This window comes from Oryza glaberrima, chromosome 10 (genome assembly GCF_000147395.1).
Source record: "Oryza glaberrima chromosome 10, OglaRS2, whole genome shotgun sequence".
NCBI lineage: Eukaryota > Viridiplantae > Streptophyta > Magnoliopsida > Poales > Poaceae > Oryza > Oryza glaberrima.
In genome coordinates, this window is record NC_068335.1 from 20,075,589 (window position 1) to 20,098,615 (window position 23,027).

Below are 23,027 nucleotides of genomic sequence, written 5' to 3' on the forward strand. Positions count from 1 at the left end.
CAACCCACCACATCTCCGCCGATCACGTACGCCACCGCCTGGAGTACGTGCAAGCTCCGCGATCGCGTCGCTCCACCGCGCGCGCGCCCATCCAGACTCCAGAGCTCTCGCGAGAGAGCTCGCGCCGTGCCCGTGCGTCGCGCTCGGCCCGTGGTGTCACGTACGTACGCGCGCCCGCGCGAGGGGGCGCCACATGTGGGCCGCATGGTCCCGTGCGCCCGAGCAGACGCAACCCCAACACCCATACACCAAGGGTCCCGGGCTCCCGGCCGGTCTTGGCCTCTTGCGACGACACACACCATTGCATCCAACTCCCTGAACGTACGTTCCAACCAGCACACAGCAAAAAAAAGAGATCGATAATGCCGGCTACTATATAGTTCAGAGGCTCAGAGCAAATGATTACGATGCTGTTGAAAGTTCGACACGACGCGTGGACAACCTCTCAATCCTATATTGGTTGCTGCTGATGTTATTATCCACGCTTTGCAAGTGAAACCGCTCAATTGATTATCAGTTTATCACCCCAACTTTTTGTGTGTGTGCACAGTGGCATCGATGGATAAGCAAGAGAATGTTCGTGTCCTCGGAGAACTGTCGCCGGTCGGAGACACGGGCGATACGACAACCCGGTTCCCGTCGAGAATGTCGCCGTCGAATTATTGGTTAGCTCCGGCAATGGCCGGCGGCACGGTGGTCGCCGTCGATCTCCCGGTGGCGCCCACACGGGGTACACGCTACAGCGAACGGTCGGTTGCGATTTCCTCTCAGGCCAAATTGCCGGAGCTAGCAGCACAATTTTTTTCACTGCAGATGATCACGAAAACATTTTTTTTGCATGATTTCAGAGGTTAAAGTAAACCCAATGATTGATTCCATGGCTGCGTTTGTAAAACCCAATAACCTGCAGCATCTGCTTCACATATGCGAACGACGTGTTTATGGTGTTAGCAACACACTGTACACTGGTCTGAATTTTCCTGCAGTGTTGGTGGCATCGTCAGGATGCAGTCCTATTGTATGCTCATGTAGCTATCGTTTTTGTACTAGCAAAGCTGCATGCACACATGGATTGATTTTTTTTTTTTAAAAAAATGCTTGATTCTAATTGCTCTGATAAATATGTTGGTGAGAATACTAATGTGCAGCTCTGGGTTCTAGTTTCTGCAGTCTCTGCACTCTTTAGGTGAGATAGATATCGGCAGAATGCAGTGCCTTGCTAGTTGGAGCAACAAACGTAATATCGTATTTAACTTCTTTTTTTTTTTTGCATTCGGTTTGACCTCTGAAACAATCCTGGATGCATTGTTCAAGTTTCTCAAATAATCATCCGAGAGCTGATAATTTAGGCTAAACATTTGAACAGTGCCGAGGTGTGAGAACTGCATCCACTTCAGAGGCCCCTCTGAAGTCTGAACACAGCAGACAGAGAACAACGATGGGTTGTGCCTAGCTTATATTATTGCAACGATGTGGTGAAGAACTGCAGATGAAAAAGGAAATGCCGGCTCTGTTTATCGTGAGCCGTCAGCATCTTTGGTTGGAATGACTTCAATAGTGCACCAGGAAAAACACAAAACACACATATGAGTTAATTAATCAGGTGATGCACATCAATTAGTAATGGAAATACCACAAGTTGGCGTTTGTTAACCTAATGATTGGAGCCTGTCTTCCCTGATACATGCATGCATATAATAATCATTTTAACCATAATGATAGAAGAGGACAGAAGAACACACCATCTTCTTCTAACACAGTAGTTAATTAATTTATGCTAAAACAACATATTGATTAGCTAATTAAACAGCTTCACAAGGTTAAACCCCTTGGAGCACAATTCATCAACTTATACACCGTAATATTACTGTATGCATACACACCACATGTCAAAATCCCCCAAAAGATCAGGAATCGAGGTGACAAAGTATTCATCTTTCTCTCTGATTAATCATCCAACATTCACATGAACTGTTCTTGCGAGAGATCGTGATTAGCAGTTACATATCCTGTCCCTGAAATGTGCAAGAACGAAACGATCAGTCCAAACTTGCTGGTGAAACATGAATGTCGTATGCTTGACTGGATTGAAATTGCATACGTGAAGTCGTGAACTTACGATGGATTTCTTGCAGTAGAGGATGGCGTCGCGCACGGCGGTGTCGGCATTGCCGTGGCACCAGTACTCCGCCGCGCTGGCGTAGCTGCTCGACGTGGACCGCCGCGCCGGGGACGCCGACGACGACGCGGCGGCGAGGCTACCCTTGGCCGACCGCGGCGAGAGCACGCGCAGCGGGAGCGACCTCACCTTCCGGCACAGCGGCACGAGGAACCGCAGGTACCTGAGAAGGATTCTCCTCGTCGCCAGCAGCGGCGCCCTCGCCTTGCCGCTGCCGGCGCCGGCGCGGCGCGAGCTGGCGGTGGTGATCACGGACGCCGGCGTGCTCAGCGCCGAGTGGAACAGCGGCGACGACGGGCTCGGCGACGGCGCGTCGGCGTACGACGCCGTGCGGTCACGGGCCACAACGACGCCCGGCTCGCACGGGAGGAGGAGGTGGTGGTGGTGGCCGTCGGAGAGGGCGCGCCCGGCGCCGACCAGCAGCGGGGAGGAGCACTGCGCGCCGGCGACGTACGGCATGCCGAAGTCGAAGTCGTCGTCGTCGTGGTCCTCCTCCTCCTCCGCCGCCGCTGTCAACGACGTCCACCGCATCGAGAAGAGCTCCGCGGGGTCCATGTCGATGAACGACACGACAGAGCCGTTGAACGAATGCCCGAGATCGCCGTCGACATCCACGGCATCGCCCTCGCCGCCGACGAGGCGCTCGAAGGACGCCGCCGGCCGCGCCTTCCGCCTGAGCCAACCGTGTGAGAAGCTGTCGCTGCGTGACGGCGAGGCCTCCATGGCGAGCGTGGCGAGCGCGGCGAGTGCCTTGGTGGTGGTGGCGATGGTGGCTTGGTCAGTGCACGTTGTTGGCGAACGCTGCAAGTGAAGTGAGCGTGGCGCGAGGCAAAGATGATATAGGGGAGGCGAGCCGGCGAGCTGGGGCGCGCGACAAACGAGTTAACGTCGCGGAGCGAGAGGCGTTTGGTGCCGTGTCAACGTTGTCGCCCACTCATTTTTTCCCCCTCTTGTGTTTTGGTTCCATGCCAGTTGCTCAAGGGTTCTCTCTTCCAAATTTGCGTGCTTTTCACGGTCCCAAAACAAACAGATTCTGCTCTTTTCGCTTTACATATTTGATGATGATATCTACATGTGAAATGTGCCTCCGGTTCATACGGATTTTCGACGTAAAATACATTTTGATATATACATGTTAAATGTGCCCACTATTCATAAGGTTTTTCAACGAAAAATACCCACAAGGACAAGGTGATTGCTCATGGTGGTACGCAAGAAATTGGGTCAGTACAATAGTTGGATGTGGAATTTAGTGACTTTAGGAGAGACTACTGAATGAATACTGATATACTTGAGACAAGTATAGGAGCTTGGTTGTTTGCTTCAACAATTGTTGGTTGTTTCATGGTGGACCAGACAAACGACGGAAAAAGAAATTCTACTGATAAACAATATGCAAGCAGAGATCAAAGTCCCAAACTTGTCAAAGACAAGCCAATTAATGTTGCCAGCAATAATACGGGATTAGTCGGGTGGTTGAGATAATCTGGACAAAAAACAGGGACAGCATTTCTGCAGGGAGCATCTCATGCCATGTCTCATATGCGAGTTTCAGAACGGAACAATGCTAAATGTTCAGAGAAAAAGAAGCTAGCATGTTAAAGCACTATCAATTTGGGGGATATAAAACCTATGGTCCTAAGCAAATATGCTGAAATCAACCCAAGATATGTGGCCCTCACATGGGAAATCTCAACAAGCTGCCGCAAAGCATCTGTTCGCCTATCAGACCTGCAATATTCAAACCGTGGAGCAGGAGTTGTGTAAGCTGACTGGGGAAACAAAGCCCAGATTCTGAAGGAAAATTAAATGGGGTTCCATGTACCTGGTCCCAGCAAAACAAATATCAAGAAATCCAGACCCTTAAACAGAGGGCAATGGTCTGTGTAAGCATCCAAAGGAACAACAGTAACAGACGTCGAGAGGCAGTGATCAATAGCAATACTCTGATCTAGACCATTTGTTAATAGGGTTGCACGTTGTGAAAGTATATATTAAGCACTTGTTTTAACTCCTGAAGTGGTGACATGCTGTGGTCTAAATCTAGGGAATTCATTCCGTTGAAACAATCATCACAAGACAAGTACATTACAAGCAAACAATAGCGTGGTTCTGACTTAAGCTTACTAACAGAATAGCAGTCTACTATAGTCCCTAAATGAAATCAATTGCTTTCCCATAAATGAAGCACCAAGTCACCAACTAGTGTACAATGCACACCAATGGTTTAACGAAGAAAGAAAGTGATGCATACCATAACATAAATAAAATAAATAAAAACAAGTTGATTGTTTTTGTGATTAAGAAAATACAGATTTCTCATCTCAAAAAGATTATTGATTTATTCCAAGACTATGTTTAAAAAAAAAAAAGAATTGTCTTTGCTCTCATGTTTGGAAAGGTGTGAACTTGTGTTCAATCAGATAAATTGCGTTCTTTGCGAAACTTTTATGAATAAAAGCCATTTTTGAAAAGTTTCTTACTCTGCCAATCCGCCATTAAACTCCCAGATTATACTCTCCAAGACAATGAATGAGACTTTTGTTGTTTACTATAAGCATCCCAGTTAGCTAGTCTGTTAGGCAACCCTGGGATCCTTAATGCTTGCTACAAGCATGAAGGAACCCAGTTTGTTGACAAATCTGAGCAAGGACCAGTAGAAAACTAGAAATGAAAGATTGCCTACAACTTCAAACCTTCTAGCACGGAATAGAATATAAGTTACATCAAACATACTACTGATCACAAATAGGGCAAAGGGGTGATACTCTGAATGCTTGACCTTTCATTTCTGTACCCACGCAGGCCTAGCTGTTTTCTAGAGAGATAACAAAGAGCAGCAGGGTAAATAGTTTCAATGGTGATGCCATTTTGTGCTCTAGCATAATAAGGATGTGCATGATATTATAAAGCACAAAACGTGGAGTCACAACATACAGTAGTTGTATAATGATTTCATGTTAGGAGAAGCAGAAATGACAGCTTTGCAACGTCTGAGACATGAATGACTACTTCTGTTGATTTGTCATTGGTATAGAGATCATTGTTCCAAAATTCAACAACAAATCGGACATATCAACTATATACCAATTAGTGTCGACCATACCTTTGTAATATGATAGATTCTGATTATACTTTGTCGAACAGTAAAGAACATTTTGCCCCCACCAGGTCACCACTCCTGGCTTTTCAGGTGTACAAGTTTGCAGACCCTTTAACCAAAGCACTTCGATTCATCATTCAGAACATGACCCTGGAAAATCATGTCCAAAAATACACAGATGTCAGAACTGGCATGATTATGTCCATACAGAAAGAACAGCATCTAAAGGCTTCCAAAAAATGGATGTCTGAGATTCTAGTATAGGAAAATCATATTGGCATAGAAGCTGAATATATATGTTATTTCACACAATGCTACTCCACACATAAACTGGAATCGTACTAACCAACTTAACATATTATTATTCTCTAGTGGAAAACCACAGAGATGGGATAAAAAGAGTGAATCACTGAGGCTTAACAATATTGACATGTGTATCAGTGAACAGGAACAGGTCTTATGTAGTGATTCACAGCATCTAAGATAATTGAGGAATGCTGCAGTAGCAGGAAATCTTGAAAGTAAATGGAAATGGCGATTCAATCTTTGCTCTCCATGTTGTTCTACCATCAACTAGTGGTATAAAAATATAAGCATCTGTGAATCTGTGATGCTGATGCATGCCCATGTCATCCAAAACTTAACATAGAATCTGCATCACCAAACTAACTTGTGGGAAAAATAATCTTACCAAGAATATTCTGATTTATAAGCAGTGAAATCGTCCCCACTTCTTACCAGTAGACCATCATCGGAAAAGGAAAAAAACAAACAGAAGTATGTTGCTGCATAGGTGTTTCCTTTATAGAATGTTGGCATCCTGTTGTTTAATTCCAGGAGAAGGGACAATATAAATGATCTTCTGAATTATACGATCAGGAGCTTAAGCAATTTCAACAGTTTAAACAAAACTGAATAAACTAATTATGAGTACTACATGATGCAATTCAGTTGAACAAATAAATAGTAGGCTGGAACTTAATGCTAAAAAGCTAGAATGCCACAATGGTTCCACCAACAAATCGTTCGTGTTAATCGCAGGTAGATGATACAGCCTGGTGTACAAATGTGATAAACTATAAAGTGTTACACCTGTGACTTGTCTAACATAACAGAACTAAAATTTTACAGTCAGGAGCACCTTCAGCAAAATCACCAGAACAAGAAGAGTATCTGAAGATCCTGAACAATCTCATCTCAGCACTTCTTATCAGATTGCTTGCCGCTGCCCGGCAAGTCATCTGACTTAAATCTTGGTCTTTTTGTACTGCATCCCTCATCCTCTAAGGATTTCAACTTGTGCTTTATGGCAGCTATCTTCGCGGCACGGTCAGTCTGTACCGATTTGCTTCCTGAACCACCTGCCAGTTTCTTGTCCTTCATTGCTCTGTGGGAATTTCCGGAGTCCACGAAACACTTCTCACTAGCCAGGTGAACCACCACAGGGCGTCCACAGACCAACCTGCCGTTCATCTTTTCCTTCGCCAACTGTGCTTCCTGCATGCTCACTTCAGGTGGCAAAGGTGAGAATACAAGAACCCATTACAGCTCGCCACAAGAAATGAATGCCGCTGTTACCTCTTTGGTGGTGTACTGAACGAAGGCATAGCCACGGGGCTCGCCTCGCTTCGGGCCGCGTGTGTGCCACAAGAAATCCTCAGCTATAATCTTCCCAAATGGAGAAAACATCTTGATAATGTCAGACCTGCAAAAACCAGATGATAATGTTAAGAGTTGCACAATGCGAAGGCAAACCTCGAAAAAAAATACATGCTACTAAACACACAAGAGATAGTAAGAAATAACTCACTCTGATACCCTAAAATCCAAATTCCCCACATAGAGCCTACTCTCCGACCTATCGCCGTCGAAACCCTTCTGATCCTGCAATTTGTTGGTCATAAACCCAGAATCAAATCATGCTTTGCAATCACCTCCCTTGTAATACAGAATTCCAGACCCGCTTACCATTAGCCCTAGGAGGTACGAGGTACGGGGAGCCCGAGATCTATCTAAGCAGGAAGAGCGAGACGTTGGAGGCGGTATCTGAAGCTGGAGATCGGGTCCCCCGCGGAGAAATTACTCCGACGGCGTGGGAGCAGAGAGAGGGCGCCGGGATCTCGTCTCTCCGACGATAAATTCCGGGGAGATCAGGCGGCGGCGGCGGCGAGGAGTCGCGGAGAACTGGAGAAGAGGGTGTCTGTGCTTTGAGATTGGTGACGCGGAGATCAGTTATGAGTGTCCCTCGGATGGGCCTCAAGTTTTTATGGGCCAAAACTAATCTCGGCCGAACGGTCCACGGCCTACAAAGATCCAGGCAACGGTGCTTCTATTCATCTTCAAACTCGAACTCACTCTGAACAGAGAAATTCCTTGTGATTCGTGAATTAGCATCAAATTCGATTTCAATTCATATTGAAAGGTAATCAATATCTTAAAATAAAAAAAGTTATCTGGGCCCGAAGGGCAGGCGCCTACTACAAAGCTCCTGGCAGCGGTGCTCTCGGCAAAGGAGAGGAAATTCTATTCAAATTCGAACTCCAACTCACACTGAACAGATAAAATCCTCTCGAATTGGCATCAAATCCGATTTAAATTCGTATTGAAAAGGTAACCAAAATCTTGGAACATTTTAAAAATTTCCTGCCATTGTGTCGTGGCTTTTGACCTCCTTTTGTAATCGTGCGCCACCAGATTCCTCATTATAAAGGCGACTACTCTGCTCATCTACCATCGCGGGACATAATCTGCGAGAACACGTTGCCCGTCGCCGTGAAGCTCGCCGTCTCCGACCAGCTCATGTCGTCTCCGGCGGCGTCCGCCGAAGCATCGGGCGCGAGCGGCGCCACCCGCCTCGCCACGACGATGTCCCGTGGCAGGTGCGCGCCGCTGTCGTCCAAGTCCAGCGCCGTCTCGGTGCTCGGCTGGCTCTCCTGCAGCTGGAGGCAGTACTCGAGGTTCCACACCACGTCGCCCATGGACGGCCGCTGCTCGCCGTAGTCCGCGAGGCACCTCCCGGCGGTCTCCGCGAACTTCCGGAGCGAGTTCGTGCTGGCGTCGCCGGCGACGGCCGGGTCGACGATCTTGTCGAACCGGCCCCTCCGGCTCCACTGCATCGCCCACTCCGCGAGGTTGATCTCGTCGGGCGGGAGGCTCTGGTCGATCGCCGGCCGCGCGCACAGCACCTCGAAGAGGACGACGCCGAAGGAGTAGACGTCGGAGCGGTCGGTGAGCTGCCGCGTCTTGAAGTACTCCGGGTCGAGGTAGCCGAAGCTGCCCTTCACCGCCGTGCTCACGTGCGTCTGCCCCGTCGATGGCCCGACGCGGGACAGCCCGAAGTCGGCCACCTTCGCCACGAAGCCGTCGCCGAGGAGGATGTTCGTCGACTTGACGTCGCGGTGGATGATGTTATCGGAGTGGCCGGTGTGCAGGTAGTGGAGCCCCTTCGCCGCGCCGATGCAGATCTCCAGCCGCTGCTTCCACGACAGCGGCGGCGGCGGCGGCGCCGCGGCGTCGGAGCCGTACAGGTGGCTCCTCAGGGTGCCGTGCGCCATGAGCTCGTACACGAGGATCATCTCCGACCGCTCGTTGCAGTAGCCGATGAGCGAGACGAGGTGGCGGTGGCGGATGCTGGAGAGCACCAGGATCTCAGTCTGGAACTCCGGGAACCCCTGCCTGGACGCGCGCTTGGCGCGCTTCACGGCGACGCGGGTGCCGTCGCGGAGCACGCCGCGGTACACGTTCCCGAACCCGCCGACGCCGAGGATGTTTGCGTCGTCGAAGTCCCCCGTCGCCACCATGATCTCGGCGAGCGGGATGTGGAGCTTCATGTTCATCCTCCGCGGCGTGACCACGGCGCTGCCGAACGAGCCCTCGCCGTCCGGCGTGAACGGCGACCACGGCGTCCCCACGCTCTCCTTCTCCTCCTCCTCCGGCACAGGCAGCGTCGCCCGCCGCTGTCTCCGCCGCACAAGCAGTACGCACAATGCCACACCTGCTAGAACCGCCGCGCCGAGCACCGCCGCGATCACGGCTACGACGACGACCTTGCTCGTCTTGCCGGACGAGCTCGCCGGAGTCATATCAACGGCTCTGAGCTTCATGATCTCCAGCCCGTTCAGTATCGCCTTCTTGCTGTCACTGCTCGCCGCCCTGCCGATGCTCACCGTGAGGTTCTCGCCGCCGGTCGGCACCACGGTGACATAGTCCACATAAAAAGCCTGGATCGGCATGCTCAGTGTCGCGTAGTCCTTGGCCTTCAATTCCCGGGTACCCATGGCTTGCATCAGATAAACATTGAAGTCGACGCCTTCTCCGATGACGGAGCTGAGCTCCTCGAAGGCGCAGAAGTGGAGGCGGACGACGTAGCTGCTGTTGCCGTCGGCGGCGAACGTCCATGTCACGTTCGACGTGGACGAGTTCGTCGTGCGCTGCGACTTGTACACGGCATCCGGCGCGACCATCCGCGTGTAGCCTTGCGTCGGGTCGAAGTTGATCAGGCCCTGGATGCTGGCCACCGCCGAGACCGTCGCCGGGGAGAGGTAGGAGTCGTCGGGGAGCCATGTTCGCCACATGGTGTCGTCCGTCGGCGTCACCGTTGGGCCGCCGACGTTGAGCCGGTACAGTGTCTCCAGCGCCTGATGCGACGGCGAGACGTCGGTGTTGACCGCCGTCAGGGGGAACTTCCACAGAAGCTCCTGCGGCGCGGGGAACAGCTCGATGGCGTTGACGAAGGCGAGCCCCCCTGCTTCGGGCGTGAAGGTGACGTTGAATTCGCCGGAGCCATCGGACGGGAGGAGGAACTCCCTCACCACGCCGGCGCGCGGCGGCGAGAAGGAAGAAGGCAGGAGGACGTACCTCCCCATGGCGGAGACGCTGAACCGCGCCGAGAGGAGGTCGCCGGACTGCGACGCGAAGGGGAAGAAGTGGAGGCGGAGGACGAGCGTCGTGTTGCCGTCGGGCGCCGCGGCGGCAGCGTAGCTGAGCCGGTACGAGAAGCCGCTCGTCCCCGCGCGCGCCGCGGCGTAGAGAGGGGACGGCGGGCTCGCGTCGGGGTTGCTGAACCTCGCGGACTTCCCGGACAGCTCGCCGTCGTCCGGGACGAAAGTCCGCTGCGGCGAGTCGGACGTCACGACGACGTTCCCGCCGGCGCCGCAGGCGAGGTAGACGGAGAATAGCGGGGAGAAGGGCGTCGTCTGCCCATTGGAAACCGGCATCAAACCCACGACAAGGAAGAGCAGCAAAACGATAGCGGCCATCTGCACGACTCCGATCAACGGTGGTGCCGTCGCGAGGTATGGCGGCCACCTGGACGGCGATCGCGCTGTAAATTAAGCTCGCGAGAGCTACCTACTCGTCCATGGAGAATGGAAGCGATAAGAGGTCGGCATGGTGGCCATTCCACTTTCCCCACCTCGAGAGGTGACAGCGATTGGGAGATGAGTGATCAGATCACACGGCCGCGCGAGGCGGTCAGCTCATCATTCCCCGGCCCGGCGGCTACGTCGTGGTGGGAACGCCGGTGGATGCGGACAAAGGGCGCGAGAGCGATGTGTTGTGTCCTTGTGTTGGTAGCTAGCGGGCAGTCATCTGGAGCGGGCACGAATATCTGCAAATAATCCAAATCTGCTTGACTTAAAGCGTTCTTATCGGTCAAAAAGGGATCTGTCAAAAAAACATGTGCCACATACATAGACGCAGATGGTACAGGGTTCAGCACAATCTGTCAAGGCCGTCTTTTCCGGCCCATATTTGTTCAGCTCATGAGCCTATCAAATCGATGCTAGCGGTAGTACTGGATGGGACTGTTAGGGGCTGTTTAGGATGGGACTAAAATAAGTCTCTCTCATCCAAACACCATTTTATTTGGCTAATCAGCCATGCAAATAAGGATTTTTAAAAAAAATTATTTTTTGAGCATTTTGTTTTTAGTTTTAAAGACAGACACCTACAACTTATTATCGAATTTGAATATCTAGTCTTACCGGTATGGTGAAACAATGATACCACGCCAACGAGACTAGCGAGACAAGGTTTTTGTCACGCCATCTAGGTTAATATGGTAAAACAACAAAACTAATAAGTCCCCTAATAAGTCAAGTATTGTTTCACCATATCAAGGGTGGCGTGGTTAAAAGATTTAGATTCGAAAATAAGTATGAGAATGTTTATTTTAAATTAAAAATTAAAATGTTTTAAAATAATAAAAATTCGCAAAAGGGCATCAATAAAAGAACTATGAGTGTTTTGTATTGCCATTGTTGAATCGTTCTGACACCACACAAGATTTGTGAAACTCCGGCTGTTTCCTCTCCTGCTCTGCTCAGCAGAGGAAAAGGCAAAAAAAAGCCCCGGTTCGTGGGTGGGTTGGTTCAATATGTAAGTGAACTAGTGAAGAGATCAAAATAGTCCCGGCGTGCATGCTTACACCCGCCGCGCTAATTAAACAACACATCGCCGTGTGGCGATCTAATGCTAATGAGCTATTGCTCGGTCCCAGTGGATTAACTTCTGGTCGTTAATCTCCATCCTCTCTTTTGCCCGGGACCTCTTCTGCCGCCGCTAATCCCTCTTCTCCTCTCCTAATTAATCCCGCTACTGCAGCACAAGATTAATATCCAATAGTTACGGTGACATCGTGCATGCATGACTGGAAATTAAGAAGAGATCAGTTAGGCTAAGCTGAGCACACAGACCTAATTAAAGCTTGGCGAACTCGCCTTCCCTGCACACGCCGACCTCGATGGTCATCGTCCGGTTTTTCCCTGCCTTCGTCGGCGACGACACCACCTGGCAGCAATTCCTCCTCGGCGACTACACAAATTTCACCCGCAACACGTCACTATTTACATTGCTTACAAAGTGAAAAAAAAGAAACTTTATGTCATTTTTTCTCCGAACGGTGAGACCGTTACCGACGTTTTATATATAAAAGAATGTGTTTCATTTCAAGAAGAAAACATAACGAGACCAAACCAAAAGTTTTACTTTGTGTCACTGCGTGATGAAAAAGAGAGACGTGTAGAGAATTACCCTTTTCCAGAGGTCGGGGTCGGGTTTCTTGAGGACGACGATGTGGTCGACGAGGGCGGCGGGGTCGGGGATGCGCCACCGGCAGTCGGGCTGCTTGCCGCGGTGGCGGTCGTACTCCGTGACGGTGACGTTGCGGCGGCGGTCCATCCGGGAGTCGCGCATGTAGTAGACGCGAGGCTTCTGGCACGGCTGCCTCGCCACGGGCCGCGTGTTGAACGAGTAGGCCGTGTAGTCGGCGCGCTTGTACCAGTTGAGGAAGGAGCGCATCGGCGTCTCCATCTCCCGCGGCGACAGCACGCCGCGCACCACCATCACGGCGAACCCCCACGACACCGACACCGTCCAGTGGTGCTCCCGGTCGTAGCACACCGACTGCTGCGCCACCGCCGCCGAGTCCAGCCGCACCGGCCCGTCGAACAGCTTGCGCAGCGCGCCGGCGCGCGACGGGGTCGTCGGGAACACCGGCTCGAGGAAGTCGAGGTGGTGGAGCGTCACCAGCGGCGCCACCGGGTGGGCGCCGAGGAGGCCGAGCACGTCGCCCCACAGGTCGCACTGGTGGAACCCCGGGTGGCGCGTGAGCGGCACGCCGAGCTCCGACATGCACGCGTGGATGCGGTCGTCGCTGCCGTACAGCGCCGGGTAGCGGTGGAGGCACCCGTCCTGCATCTTGGCGAGCTCCTCGGCGAGCGCGCGGCTGATGGCGAAGCCCCCGCCGCCGAACGCCATGCCGTAGGAGAAGATGAGGTTCTGGATGTGGCTCTCCGACGGCGACCCGATGTAGTACGGCTGCCGGTGGTCGTACTGCGAGAGCACGTGCACCAGGTTCTCCGGGAGGAACACCGTGTCGTCGTCGCCCATGACGAACCACCGGACGCCGGGGAGGCCGAGCCGGAACGTCTCGGAGACGATGCGGGAGATCCGCAGCGCCGACCGGCTCCCGGCACCGTGGGTGTAGGGGAACTTGGACGTGTCGGAGCTGACCATGATCGGCGGGAGCCCCGTGCGGGAGCTCTTGGAGTAGAACTCCTCCACCGGCCTGTCCATCCACACGAACCCGCGCATCCGCCCCGGCCGCCACCACAGCTTGATGTACTCCTTCCGGCTCTTCCACAGCGCCGACGACGCGCCGATGCCGAACGCGATGTGCCGCAGCCCCGTCGGCGCCTCGTCCGCGGACCGCATCGGCCTCACCGGCGTCGGAGGAGGGGACGAAGACGACGGTGAAGAGCCGTTCACCGACGAGGCGTTGGGCATGGCCACGACGAAGCGTGCCATGGCGGCGTTGGACTCCGGCGAGCAGCGGGGGTTGTAGAACGGGGAGGCGGCGGCGACGAGCATGTACAGGAAGAGCACCGGCATGACGACGTAGAGGAGGAGGCCGTAGAGAAGGGTGAACCTGGCCTTGCCGGAACCGTGCACGCCGTTGGACGCCGGCGGCTTCTCTCCGGCTCCTCCTCCTCCTCCCACCATGGCGACCTCCTCGTCGTCGTAGCCGCGCGCAATGGCCAGGCTTGATCGGCGATCGAGATCCAGTTGCTAAAAGAGGTTAATTAGCGCGCATGGGTGATGGTGTGTGGCGAGCGAGTGAGTGAGAGAGAGCTTCTCTCTCTGCATGCCTCCATGGCCTGGTCAATGCATCACCATGCGCGGGCATCGCCTTTGTAGGATCGATCAGCTTCTCCCTCGGCTTGCTTAGTGGGCCGGCAGTGCAAGTTGGGCCGGGCCTTCTCTTGCGGGCTGAATGTCGTTTGCCGTATAGACTTGTTTTTGTCAGGCCACGTATATATAGGCCTCAATCACGGCCCACAACCGTGGATGGGCTAGGCATTGAGAGGGCCCATCCATGGCGAGCCCAACAGATAGTGGACATTGCCTCGGGTAAAGCATTGCCCACAGGAGACGATCGAGCAAAGGTGACCACGCCACACAACCTACCGAAACTGCTAAAAGCCGCCGCATCCGCATGCACATCATCTGATTGTGTGACCTACTCTCCTCCCGCTCCACCTGGACCACTCCTCTCTAGCTTTGACTAGTCCATTGATTACAAATCCAATAATAATACTACTGCCTCTTTTTTTAATTAATAGATAATGCTGTTAAATTTTAAATACATGGTTAATCATTTGTTCTATATATAAAAAATCTAGTACATGATAATTATTTATTTTATTGTGAGTCACTTTATCACTAAAAGTATTTTAAGCATAATTTATAACTTATGTATTTGTACAATTTTTTGAATTATTTAAATGATAAAAATGTGTTCAAAAGTCAACGACGCTATTTATTAAAAAAATAAAGAGAATAGTTTTTATGGTAGACTAGATATTTTTGGACCATTAAAAGCCTACTAAGGTTTGAAGAAGGAAATGCATAAGCATGTCATGAAATTCAATAGATTTAATAGTGATTTTACCACTTTTAAGAAGATATTAAGGATGTGTGGCACCTTTTGGTATGTCCTAACAATCACATTGGAGTATATGTATGTAGGCTCGGCAGCCGCAAGACTATAACAATTGTGTAAGGACTTGGTGTTTCGAGTACATCATATACAATTGGGAGGTGACCAAATTTTTCAAGAGATGGGTAGAAGGGAGGAGGGGGATATAACTCACTAGTGACGATGATGACAACGACAACTTCTCAGTAGTGGCAATGGCGTCAGATCTTCGACAAAGGACATTGATTTTAGGGTATCACGACATGCGATTGGGGGGTTTAGGGAGGGAAAGATAAGGTTTCCTTGGGTATAAAGGGATGGCCGTGGATCGCAGGGACGAACGATGGGTGGTGGACATTGGTGGTCGACGAGGCTACAGCAACGTTGCCGAATCCTTGAGGTTGAGGAAGGGCGATATGCGGGATCGGCGGTAGAGGGATTAGATCCATGATGGATAGGAACTTTCGATGTGGGGCGATAGTGATGTCCTCGATGGTGGGGTAGCTGGTGCGGGACAGGGACACCTCACCACCGCCTAGCTTGGGAGGAGGAGAGAGAGGGAAGGGGAGTGGGAGGGAATGGGGGCAAGGAGGCGATGGCTCGAGTGAGCGTCACGATCGAGGGGAACATGGGAAGAAAGGAGAAATAGATAAGGTGGGAGCGATACTGTTGTTGTACGATCTTAGCATGATCTAACCTGTTCGAAAGTAAACTAGTACTCCCTCTATCCCTAAATATAAGGGGTTTTAGTTGGATGTGACAAATCCAGTACAACGAATCTGGACAGACTTCTGACCAGATTCGTTGTACTAGGATGTATCACATCTGGGCAAAATCCCTTATATTTTACAGAAGGAGTAATAGAATTTATAGGTATTTTGAGTGAGTGAAAACTAGATTGTAACTTTGTATTCTACTAGAATATGATCTACTCCCTTCGTCTTAATATAAATGCATTTAGGATTGGATATGATAGTTTATAGTACAACAAATGTGGTTAGGCAACTGTCCAGATTCGTTATACTATGAAATGTCACATCCAATCTTTGCACTCATACTGACATAGAGGAAATTAATAGTAAGTATACTGCACACAACTCTACAATATATGGAGAAAGATTTTTAGCTCGGTTGGCAGCTAACTGTTATGGAGTAACACACTGGCCTGAGTTATTTCACCATTTTTTTCCTTATCAATAATGGATACTACTCCCTCTCTTTCAGGTCATAAGATGTGTTGACTTTTATCAAAGTTAAACTACTTCAAATTTGACTAAATTTATAAACAAATATAGGAATATTTAAATTACAAAATTAGTTTTATTAAAATAATAATTAAATATACTTCTATAATAAATTTATATTGGGTCGAAAATATTACTGTTTTTTCTATAAACTTGGTTAAACTTAAAGCAGTTTGATTTTGATCAAAGTCAAAATATCTTATAACCTGAAACGGAGGGAGTAAGTTTCTTGTTACTTTGTTAGTATTTTAACACACGTTTTGTTGTTTTAAAAAAAAGGTACAGTACACACGCGTGATTATTTCATGTTATTACCAGAACTTGATCCCTAACACACGTACTGTGTTAATTTGAATCGAGCGACCGACCGACCACGAGGATTAAATCCACTGTACACAGGTCGGCAGAGATAATCGTTCGTTCGAAGCCGTTCACAAGTCATTCAGCCATGCATCGCCATCGATCCTGCACGTACGGCCCAACACGAATCTCTTTCATCAGTTCGTACACTTCACTTAACGTTTGGCAGCAGCTGTGTCCAGACTGTACGAAAGCGCCGCTTGCTGTTATACTGTACACGCATGCACTACGCTAGCATCAGCCCGGTGCAAGTGCAGAGTGTGCAACCAACAACCCTTGTGCACGGGCGACGTACTTGTCTGAGTGTGAGATCAACGTTTGCGGTGACTTTGTCAAACTCTAGGATTTGTTGGTTCAGTCTTCAAATATGCTCATATGGGTAGGGTTTGCGTGTGTGTTTAAAGGAGTGAGTTTACTGCGTTTGTGAGTGCGTTGTACTGTGTAACTTTTTTTTAAAAAAAAAACAACCCTTGGTGCACGCAGCAATTAGTTCGCCGAAGCCGACGTACGCCCGCGGCAATAGCGACGGTCGAGACGGAAAGAAAATACATATACGTGCGTAGACAGAGACGCGCTGCCAAGAAAATTAATTAATTCCATCGAGCGACGAGATGTCTAATCGCTACTACAAAAATAAATCCAAAGCAGCGTATACGTACTTGTACAGGAGAGGGACACAACGCGCACCCCCCCTCTCTCGCCGCGCCAATGCCGGTGTCGCCCGCGCGCCCGCGCGCGAGAGCGAGAGCTTTGCCGGTGGCGCGTCCCCGTCAATCACATCAACCTAGCTAGAGCTAGCTAGCTAACTCCCCCCCAATTAATCCCCACCCCCCAAGCATGCGCGAAATTGGACATTGATCGGCCTGTGCACGCACGCACGCGCGTACACAGGAGGGGTCGCCGGCAATTGGTTCCGTCGTACGGCGCGCGTGTCGATCGGTCTACCACCTGTTTGATGTGCGACGGGTCACCCGGCGAGGTCGTGGAGGAGGTGGAACCCGGCGGCGGTGGCGCTGAGGCCACGGTAGTGCGACGCGGCGTCGCCTTCCATGACGGCGCCGAACTGGGCGGCTTGAGGCAGCTGCTGCTGATGCTCGCCGCCGCCGCCGCCGCCCATGAATAGGTACTCCGCGGCGACACCGGACGAATTGGGCGGGGCCGCGGCGGCGGCGAACGCGACGTTCACGCCGTCGTGCGGGTCCGCGTGCTGCTGCTGCAGCCCCAGCGTCAGAGACACCCCGCCGCCGGCGCCGAACCCCTGCCCGCCGCCGGCCGCCTCGTACGAGTCGAAGTCGAGCTGGTCCATCATGCCAAAGTTAAGGCTCTGGTGATGGTGGTGATCGACCATCGTCCGTCCCGCGCCGCCGTGCCCGATGCTCACGACGGAGGCCAGCGAGCCGGCGTCGTGCAGCAGCTGCGCCCGCGATGGCTTCTGCTCGCCGCGGTCCTCGCCGCCGCCGCCGCCGCGCACCTCCGACGTGTAGCTGCTAGGGTGAGGGTTCTGCGGGTTGCTCGCCTGCGTGGACTGTCCACTGCCCTCCTCGTCCTTCATCTCCTCCGCGTACATCTCCTCCACCATTGGCTTCCACAGCCTCACCCTCGCGTTGATGAACCAATTCGCCACCTGCAAATTCGCACGCGAGCGACAGAGATAGAGAGAGGTTGATTAGATTCTTTCATGGAACATCTGCTCGCACAAGAGGACACGCACGGCGACTCCGACGTGGTACCCGACTACTGAGAGCTAGCTAATAAGAGTGTGGTGTGTGTACGTTGATGTGCCATCTCTCGATCACCACATTGCCAAATTGCAGCTAATAAGAGATATTGCAGTGCAGCATTGCGTGTGGAATCAATTTATGTTGGTTAATTAGTGGGGGCAAATCTTGGCCGCAATCATGTAATGTTATCTTAATAATGATGCAAACACAATGCAATGATTACGATGCGATGATCATCACCGTGTTGATAGGAACCAGTTAACATTTTTGTATTATTGGACCTGATCATTTGATCGAATGAACAGTGAAGATGAGAGAGTGAGAGCTAGCTATGTGTAAGTGTGTACGTACTTGACTACGTGATAGCCCGGTCTGCCTCGCGAGGATGTGCTTATCCACGTCGCTTGGGTACCTGGATGAAAAAGATGCCAATTAGGGCGTTATAATATGTCTTCCATCTAAATCATAGGTTAGTTACATATATATACTGTGAGAAAATAGACCAAAAGCCGTTATTATATGGATCTTGTGATATCTAAAGATACTGTTTAAAATTGATTCATGGATAATACATGGAATATTCCGATCGAGAAGACTAGTATGTGTGGTGGAGTATTTGATGTAGACGTTGTAACAGTATATAGAACAATTAAGATATATAGTCCATTATTTATTTCTACATTTTTATTATTGTCCTAATATATGTGCAAGCAATTAGTTTTCCTGATGAACACCAGATCGATGAGACTAGCTAATAACTAAAATGAATTCCATATGCCGCACGTCCTCATTGTTGTACGATTATTATACGTGTTTTATTTTTGAACGAACATTATACGTGTTTTTGAAGTGTACGCGCGTTAACAAAAGAAAAGCTTCATGGTGATTTCGTAACATGTCAATGGGAACAAAATTGCTAACCCAAATTAAAGCCATATATTAAGTTTCTACAAAAAAAAGGAAATAAGTTGCTAATTGAGCATCTGATTATATGTCTGATACTTACCGAAAACGAACAATGCTACAGAATAAATTAAATGCAACTCAAGCTACCTTATATATATAGAAGTTAAGAATATGAGAATCCCAATTATACCGCGGTGAGAGCTTGAGCATCGTCACGAAACCGGCAAACATTCTTCTGCAAGTAGCAGATGACGTACGTACGTGGTTGATTCTTAGCCTTAGTTCGTTAGAATATGCTGCACTTGCAAGCTACACTAGCTACTACCCTTTTCCTTTTTATTCTTCTTTTTCGAAAAAAAGGGAATCAAGTCGTTAATCTTCCTCACTTTCATCTCATCCTTTCTAACAATTCAAACATATCATACTATCATGCTTTAATGTATAGGAGCGAATTTCAGATTGGGTTGTTTGTAGGACTAAGTTCCCTATTTCAATGGTTGTATATATTCGGTTCGATGCAGAAGCCGGGTAAAAAAATACCCTTCTCTAAAAAAAATCATACTCGAATGCATGCATGTTAATCAAAATATACTGAGATTGGGATGGATTTATATATGTATGATGATGGAGTTGGAAGGGGTTAATTTGATTTTTACGTACGGGTGAAGGAAGTGCTCGAATAGCCAGGCACGGAGGATGGAGACGGCGCGCTCGGGGAGGCCGCGCTGGGGGCGCCATGGGTGGCTCTCGAGCATGCCGGCCTGGTAGGCCTTGTGCTGGCGGAGGCACTGGTCGAGCACCCGGAGGCGGGGCGTCTCGCCCTTGGTCATCCCGGGCACCGCCGTGTCCTTCTCCCCGAGCTGCTTCCGCACCGCCTGTAGCTGCGCCACCACCCCGTCCCTCAGGCTCCGGAAGTGCCTCGAGATCGTCCTCGACGCCAGCCGCGTGTACGCCGCCGCCGCCCTCTCCCCGGCCACCGCCTCGAACGACGCCGCCAGCGCCCTCATCTGCTCGCAGTACCTCCTGTACCTCCTATCCACCTGCATAATAATAATTAAGCAAGAGTAATTTCAGCAACTAATTAATCGAGATGATTACAATGGAAATATTTGATGACACTGTGTAGCTTAGTAGGTGTAGCTCTACTTGCTTGTACTACTGCCCGGAATTCTGCAACGACCAAGCTGCACCTACCTGTGAACTCCACTGTACTGATGAGCAGTGTAATCACAAGAATGGCAAGCAATAAGCAGTGAGTAAATGTCTGAGGAATTAATTGAGAGATCCTGGTGGAGGCAGGAGCAGGGGATGGGCATGCATGCCAAGTCCAAAGGGATCGAGAGCTAGGAGGCCTAGCAGTAGGCTGCATAGATCGAGAGCTAGCTAGCTAAGCTGCAACCCTACTACTACACCTACAGTGCCATGGCCATGCTTGGAGAGAAAAGGAGAGGAGAGAGAGAATTCCCTATAGAGATACCTAGCTACAGGTGTAGCTAAGGCAAAGGAATGGAGGTTTCCAAAAGCGAATGGTGAGGACCAAGAATGGAATCCCCTCCCTGTTCTTGTCCCAGGAACCCTCCTTGGGCAAGCCATAATTGAACTGCCACTTGCCTGCAGCTTTTTAGATTTCCAAGGAGAGACACTCTCTCATGCTAGCTTTGCTTAAATTAGGCCTCCTTGCCATGGTGGTGTGTGTGGTTAATTAGCTAAGCTTGAGAAGCTCTCACCTCTTCGAGCATGGTGTAGAGCTTGCCCTTGAGCCGCTGCAGCTCGGCCGCGTCCATGGACTGGATCTGCGTCGGCGCGGTCCACGACGACGAGCCTCCGCCGCCGGCGGCCTCTTCTTGCGGCTGTTTGGTTGCCTTGCTTGCCGATGATGGGCTGGTGGTGCTCTTCACGGGGAGGCTGCAGAACTCCTGCAGGAGCTGCTGCGTCGGGAGGAGGAACCTTGAGCCGCGGAGATGCCACGCACCCTGCTGCAGCTGCCACGTCGACGCCGCGCCCGCCGGCGGCGACGGCTGGTGGTGGAGGTGCTGCTGCTGCTGCTGCATCAGCAGCGACGTCGCGGCCGCCTCCGGCCTGTGGAGCGAGAGGGACAGCGGCGCCTGGCTCTGCCGGTGTTGGTGGTGGTGCAGCTCGCCGAGCCCGCCGAAGTGGACCGTCGGCAGCGTCGTCGCGCCTCCATCATCGACGCCGCCGCCGCCGACGACGAGCGCGCCCACACCCTTGCTCTGCTCGTGCGCGTGCGCTGCCGGCATGAGCCCCCTCACCCCGAACATCTCCGCCACCCCAACCCCCTGCTGATGCTGCTGCAACCCATACAACTCCGTGGCGCCGGCGCCATCCACCTCCGCCGCGAAGTAATCCGCGTACCCTAGGCTCGGATCGTGCGCCATGGATATCGATCAAATCACGCACGACCACCTCGAGCCGTGGCACGCGAGAGCTCACTCTCCCTCGATCTGTGGCGGTGCGGGGATTGGTGAAAAGGCGAAAAGCTGAGAGCAACAAAAGTGGAGGAAAGCAAGAGAAGGTCGAGGTGGAGGAGAGGAGAGATGAGCTATAGCTAAGCCTAGGAAGGGAAGCGCACCGAGAGGAAAGGGAGAGAAAATAAAGGGGAGAAGCAAAGCTTAGGTAGATAGATGGATGGATAGCCCGGGGAAGGGAGACGCACGCAACGGCAGTGCAACTTTGCGCAAAGGAGAGGGGGAGCTAGGTGTAGCAGGACCATATCTTTTTTGGGAGGAGAGAGAGTTGGGAGATATGGGAATATGTGACCGAGCTACTCTGATCCCTGTTCCAAAATATACAAACCTAATATCATCAAGAATCTGAATTGGTTTGGAATGCATCATATTCTATGATAGAGGAAGTAGCTTGTATGTACCGCTCATATATTCTGCTGGTTGCTGGTGTGTGAGACAAGATAAAGTTTAGTTAGTTCTCGTTTACACACGGGGAGACATAACACGGGTAGGATCATGATCCTCAACTTTTAAAGTCACATGATTTTGTCATTATTGATATATGGGCCCGATGAGTCTAGACTCATATATAAGTGATAAGGGTATAGTGATTTCGAAGATGGAGGATCTCAATCTGACATAGGTAGGGTTTTGATTTACATTTTGCAATGAAGAGAAATGAAGGGACCAAAATCCAAAATTTAGGATGTTCTGAGCCAAACTTAATTTAACACAAAACCAATTTCAAAATTTGCACATTTTTTCCATGAATAGATCAATTGATGGCTAAACGCAAAATTTCCTCCGGGAACATTTCGGGGCCTCACCCGCATACATGATGTGTGCTAGATATATGAGAAAAAAAATACATACGGTATTACAGTAAGTGTATTTTTTTTTATCATTCGATAGGATGCCAAAACAAGTGGTTATTATATCTCCAGGGATTAAAAGAGTTTCCCCGTACACGCTCAGGCACATACAAAACGAAGCACATATCGAGAGAGAGAGAAGAACAACAAAATTAATGAGCAACTCGCAACCAGTCGATCGATCGATCGGTTGGGGGCGGTGGTTGCGGCGTAAGCTTCCGATCGATCGCGCGCTATAGCTGCAGGATAGCGGCTTCACCCGGCCTGCCGCTACTCTTGCACCGTTGCACTGTAGCTATACGTTGCATTGCATGCACTGTCCTGTGCTGTTGTGCACACCACACATGTACGTACAGTGTACCTGTGGATTTATTTTTATTTATTTATTTATTGCTGATGTCTTCTTTTTCTTCTTATGGGATAATCACGAGAGCCAGATGTAGCTTCAATCTCTCGCTCGAGAAAGTGGATGCATGCATGGATGTGTCATGTGTATTTTGCAGGCTCATCTTTTCGCTTATATTTATGTTTATTAGAAAAAAAATAAACTTTTAACCTTAAATTTGAAGTTGATTTTGAAGTTTTTTCATCAAAATTTATATTTCTGTCTTTGCTTTTTAAACCGTTAAGAACATATATATATATATATATATATATATATATATATATATATATATATATATATATATATAATTTTTA

At 50.2% G+C, this 23,027-nt stretch overlaps 5 protein-coding genes across 5 annotated transcripts; all 5 read right to left on the minus strand.

Moving 5' to 3' along the window:
- Positions 1-1,680: 1,680 nt before the first annotated feature.
- Positions 1,681-3,169, minus strand: LOC127752962 (uncharacterized). The gene is made up of 2 exons (XM_052278414.1): positions 2,120-3,169; positions 1,681-2,015 (listed from the first exon to the last, which is right to left on the minus strand). Exons 1-2 carry the CDS (start codon positions 2,900-2,902, stop codon positions 2,001-2,003), a joined length of 798 nt encoding a protein of 265 aa, XP_052134374.1. The 5' UTR covers positions 2,903-3,169; the 3' UTR covers positions 1,681-2,000.
- A 2,181-nt stretch (positions 3,170-5,350) lies between these two features.
- On the minus strand, positions 5,351-7,509 carry LOC127752416 (uncharacterized). The gene is made up of 4 exons (XM_052277755.1): positions 7,251-7,509; positions 7,093-7,166; positions 6,861-6,987; positions 5,351-6,779 (listed from the first exon to the last, which is right to left on the minus strand). The coding sequence occupies exons 1-4, from the start codon at positions 7,251-7,253 to the stop codon at positions 6,480-6,482; spliced, it is 504 nt and encodes a 167-aa protein (XP_052133715.1). The 5' UTR covers positions 7,254-7,509; the 3' UTR covers positions 5,351-6,479.
- Positions 7,510-7,794: 285 nt separating this feature from the next.
- Positions 7,795-10,818, minus strand: LOC127752413 (receptor-like protein kinase HERK 1). The gene has a single exon (XM_052277753.1). It carries the CDS (start codon positions 10,538-10,540, stop codon positions 8,006-8,008), a length of 2,535 nt encoding a protein of 844 aa, XP_052133713.1. The 5' UTR covers positions 10,541-10,818; the 3' UTR covers positions 7,795-8,005.
- A 700-nt stretch (positions 10,819-11,518) lies between these two features.
- Positions 11,519-14,207, minus strand: LOC127752415 (uncharacterized). Its single transcript, XM_052277754.1, has 3 exons — positions 12,315-14,207; positions 11,978-12,095; positions 11,519-11,879 (listed from the first exon to the last, which is right to left on the minus strand). The coding sequence occupies exons 1-2, from the start codon at positions 13,782-13,784 to the stop codon at positions 11,982-11,984; spliced, it is 1,584 nt and encodes a 527-aa protein (XP_052133714.1). The 5' UTR covers positions 13,785-14,207; the 3' UTR covers positions 11,519-11,879; positions 11,978-11,981.
- A 2,732-nt stretch (positions 14,208-16,939) lies between these two features.
- Positions 16,940-21,703, minus strand: LOC127785586 (BEL1-like homeodomain protein 4). Its single transcript, XM_052312984.1, has 4 exons — positions 20,719-21,703; positions 19,652-20,031; positions 18,437-18,497; positions 16,940-17,988 (listed from the first exon to the last, which is right to left on the minus strand). Exons 1-4 carry the CDS (start codon positions 21,385-21,387, stop codon positions 17,332-17,334), a joined length of 1,767 nt encoding a protein of 588 aa, XP_052168944.1. The 5' UTR covers positions 21,388-21,703; the 3' UTR covers positions 16,940-17,331.
- Between the last annotated feature and the right edge of the window lie 1,324 nt (positions 21,704-23,027).

Bases quoted from the DNA above. Each gene is read 5' to 3' on its own strand.
- LOC127785586 (XM_052312984.1), bottom strand. From the start codon at position 21,387: ATGGCGCACGATCCGAGCCTAGGGTACGCGGATTACTTCGCGGCGGAG. The intron at 18,498-19,651 runs GTACGTAAAAAT...TTTTTCATCCAG, and splicing joins TTCGAGCACTTCCTTCACCC to GTACCCAAGCGACGTGGATA. The intron at 17,989-18,436 runs GTACGTACACAC...GCGAATTTGCAG, and splicing joins CCGGGCTATCACGTAGTCAA to GTGGCGAATTGGTTCATCAA.
- LOC127752413 (XM_052277753.1), bottom strand. From the start codon at position 10,540: ATGGCCGCTATCGTTTTGCTGCTCTTCCTTGTCGTGGGTTTGATGCCG.
- LOC127752962 (XM_052278414.1), bottom strand. From the start codon at position 2,902: ATGGAGGCCTCGCCGTCACGCAGCGACAGCTTCTCACACGGTTGGCTC.
- LOC127752416 (XM_052277755.1), bottom strand. The intron at 6,988-7,092 runs GTGAGTTATTTC...TGGTTTTTGCAG, and splicing joins TTGGATTTTAGGGTATCAGA to GTCTGACATTATCAAGATGT. The intron at 6,780-6,860 runs GTAACAGCGGCA...GTGAGCATGCAG, and splicing joins TTCAGTACACCACCAAAGAG to GAAGCACAGTTGGCGAAGGA.
- LOC127752415 (XM_052277754.1), bottom strand. From the start codon at position 13,784: ATGGTGGGAGGAGGAGGAGGAGCCGGAGAGAAGCCGCCGGCGTCCAAC. The intron at 12,096-12,314 runs GTAATTCTCTAC...AAATTTGTGTAG, and splicing joins ACCCCGACCTCTGGAAAAGG to TCGCCGAGGAGGAATTGCTG.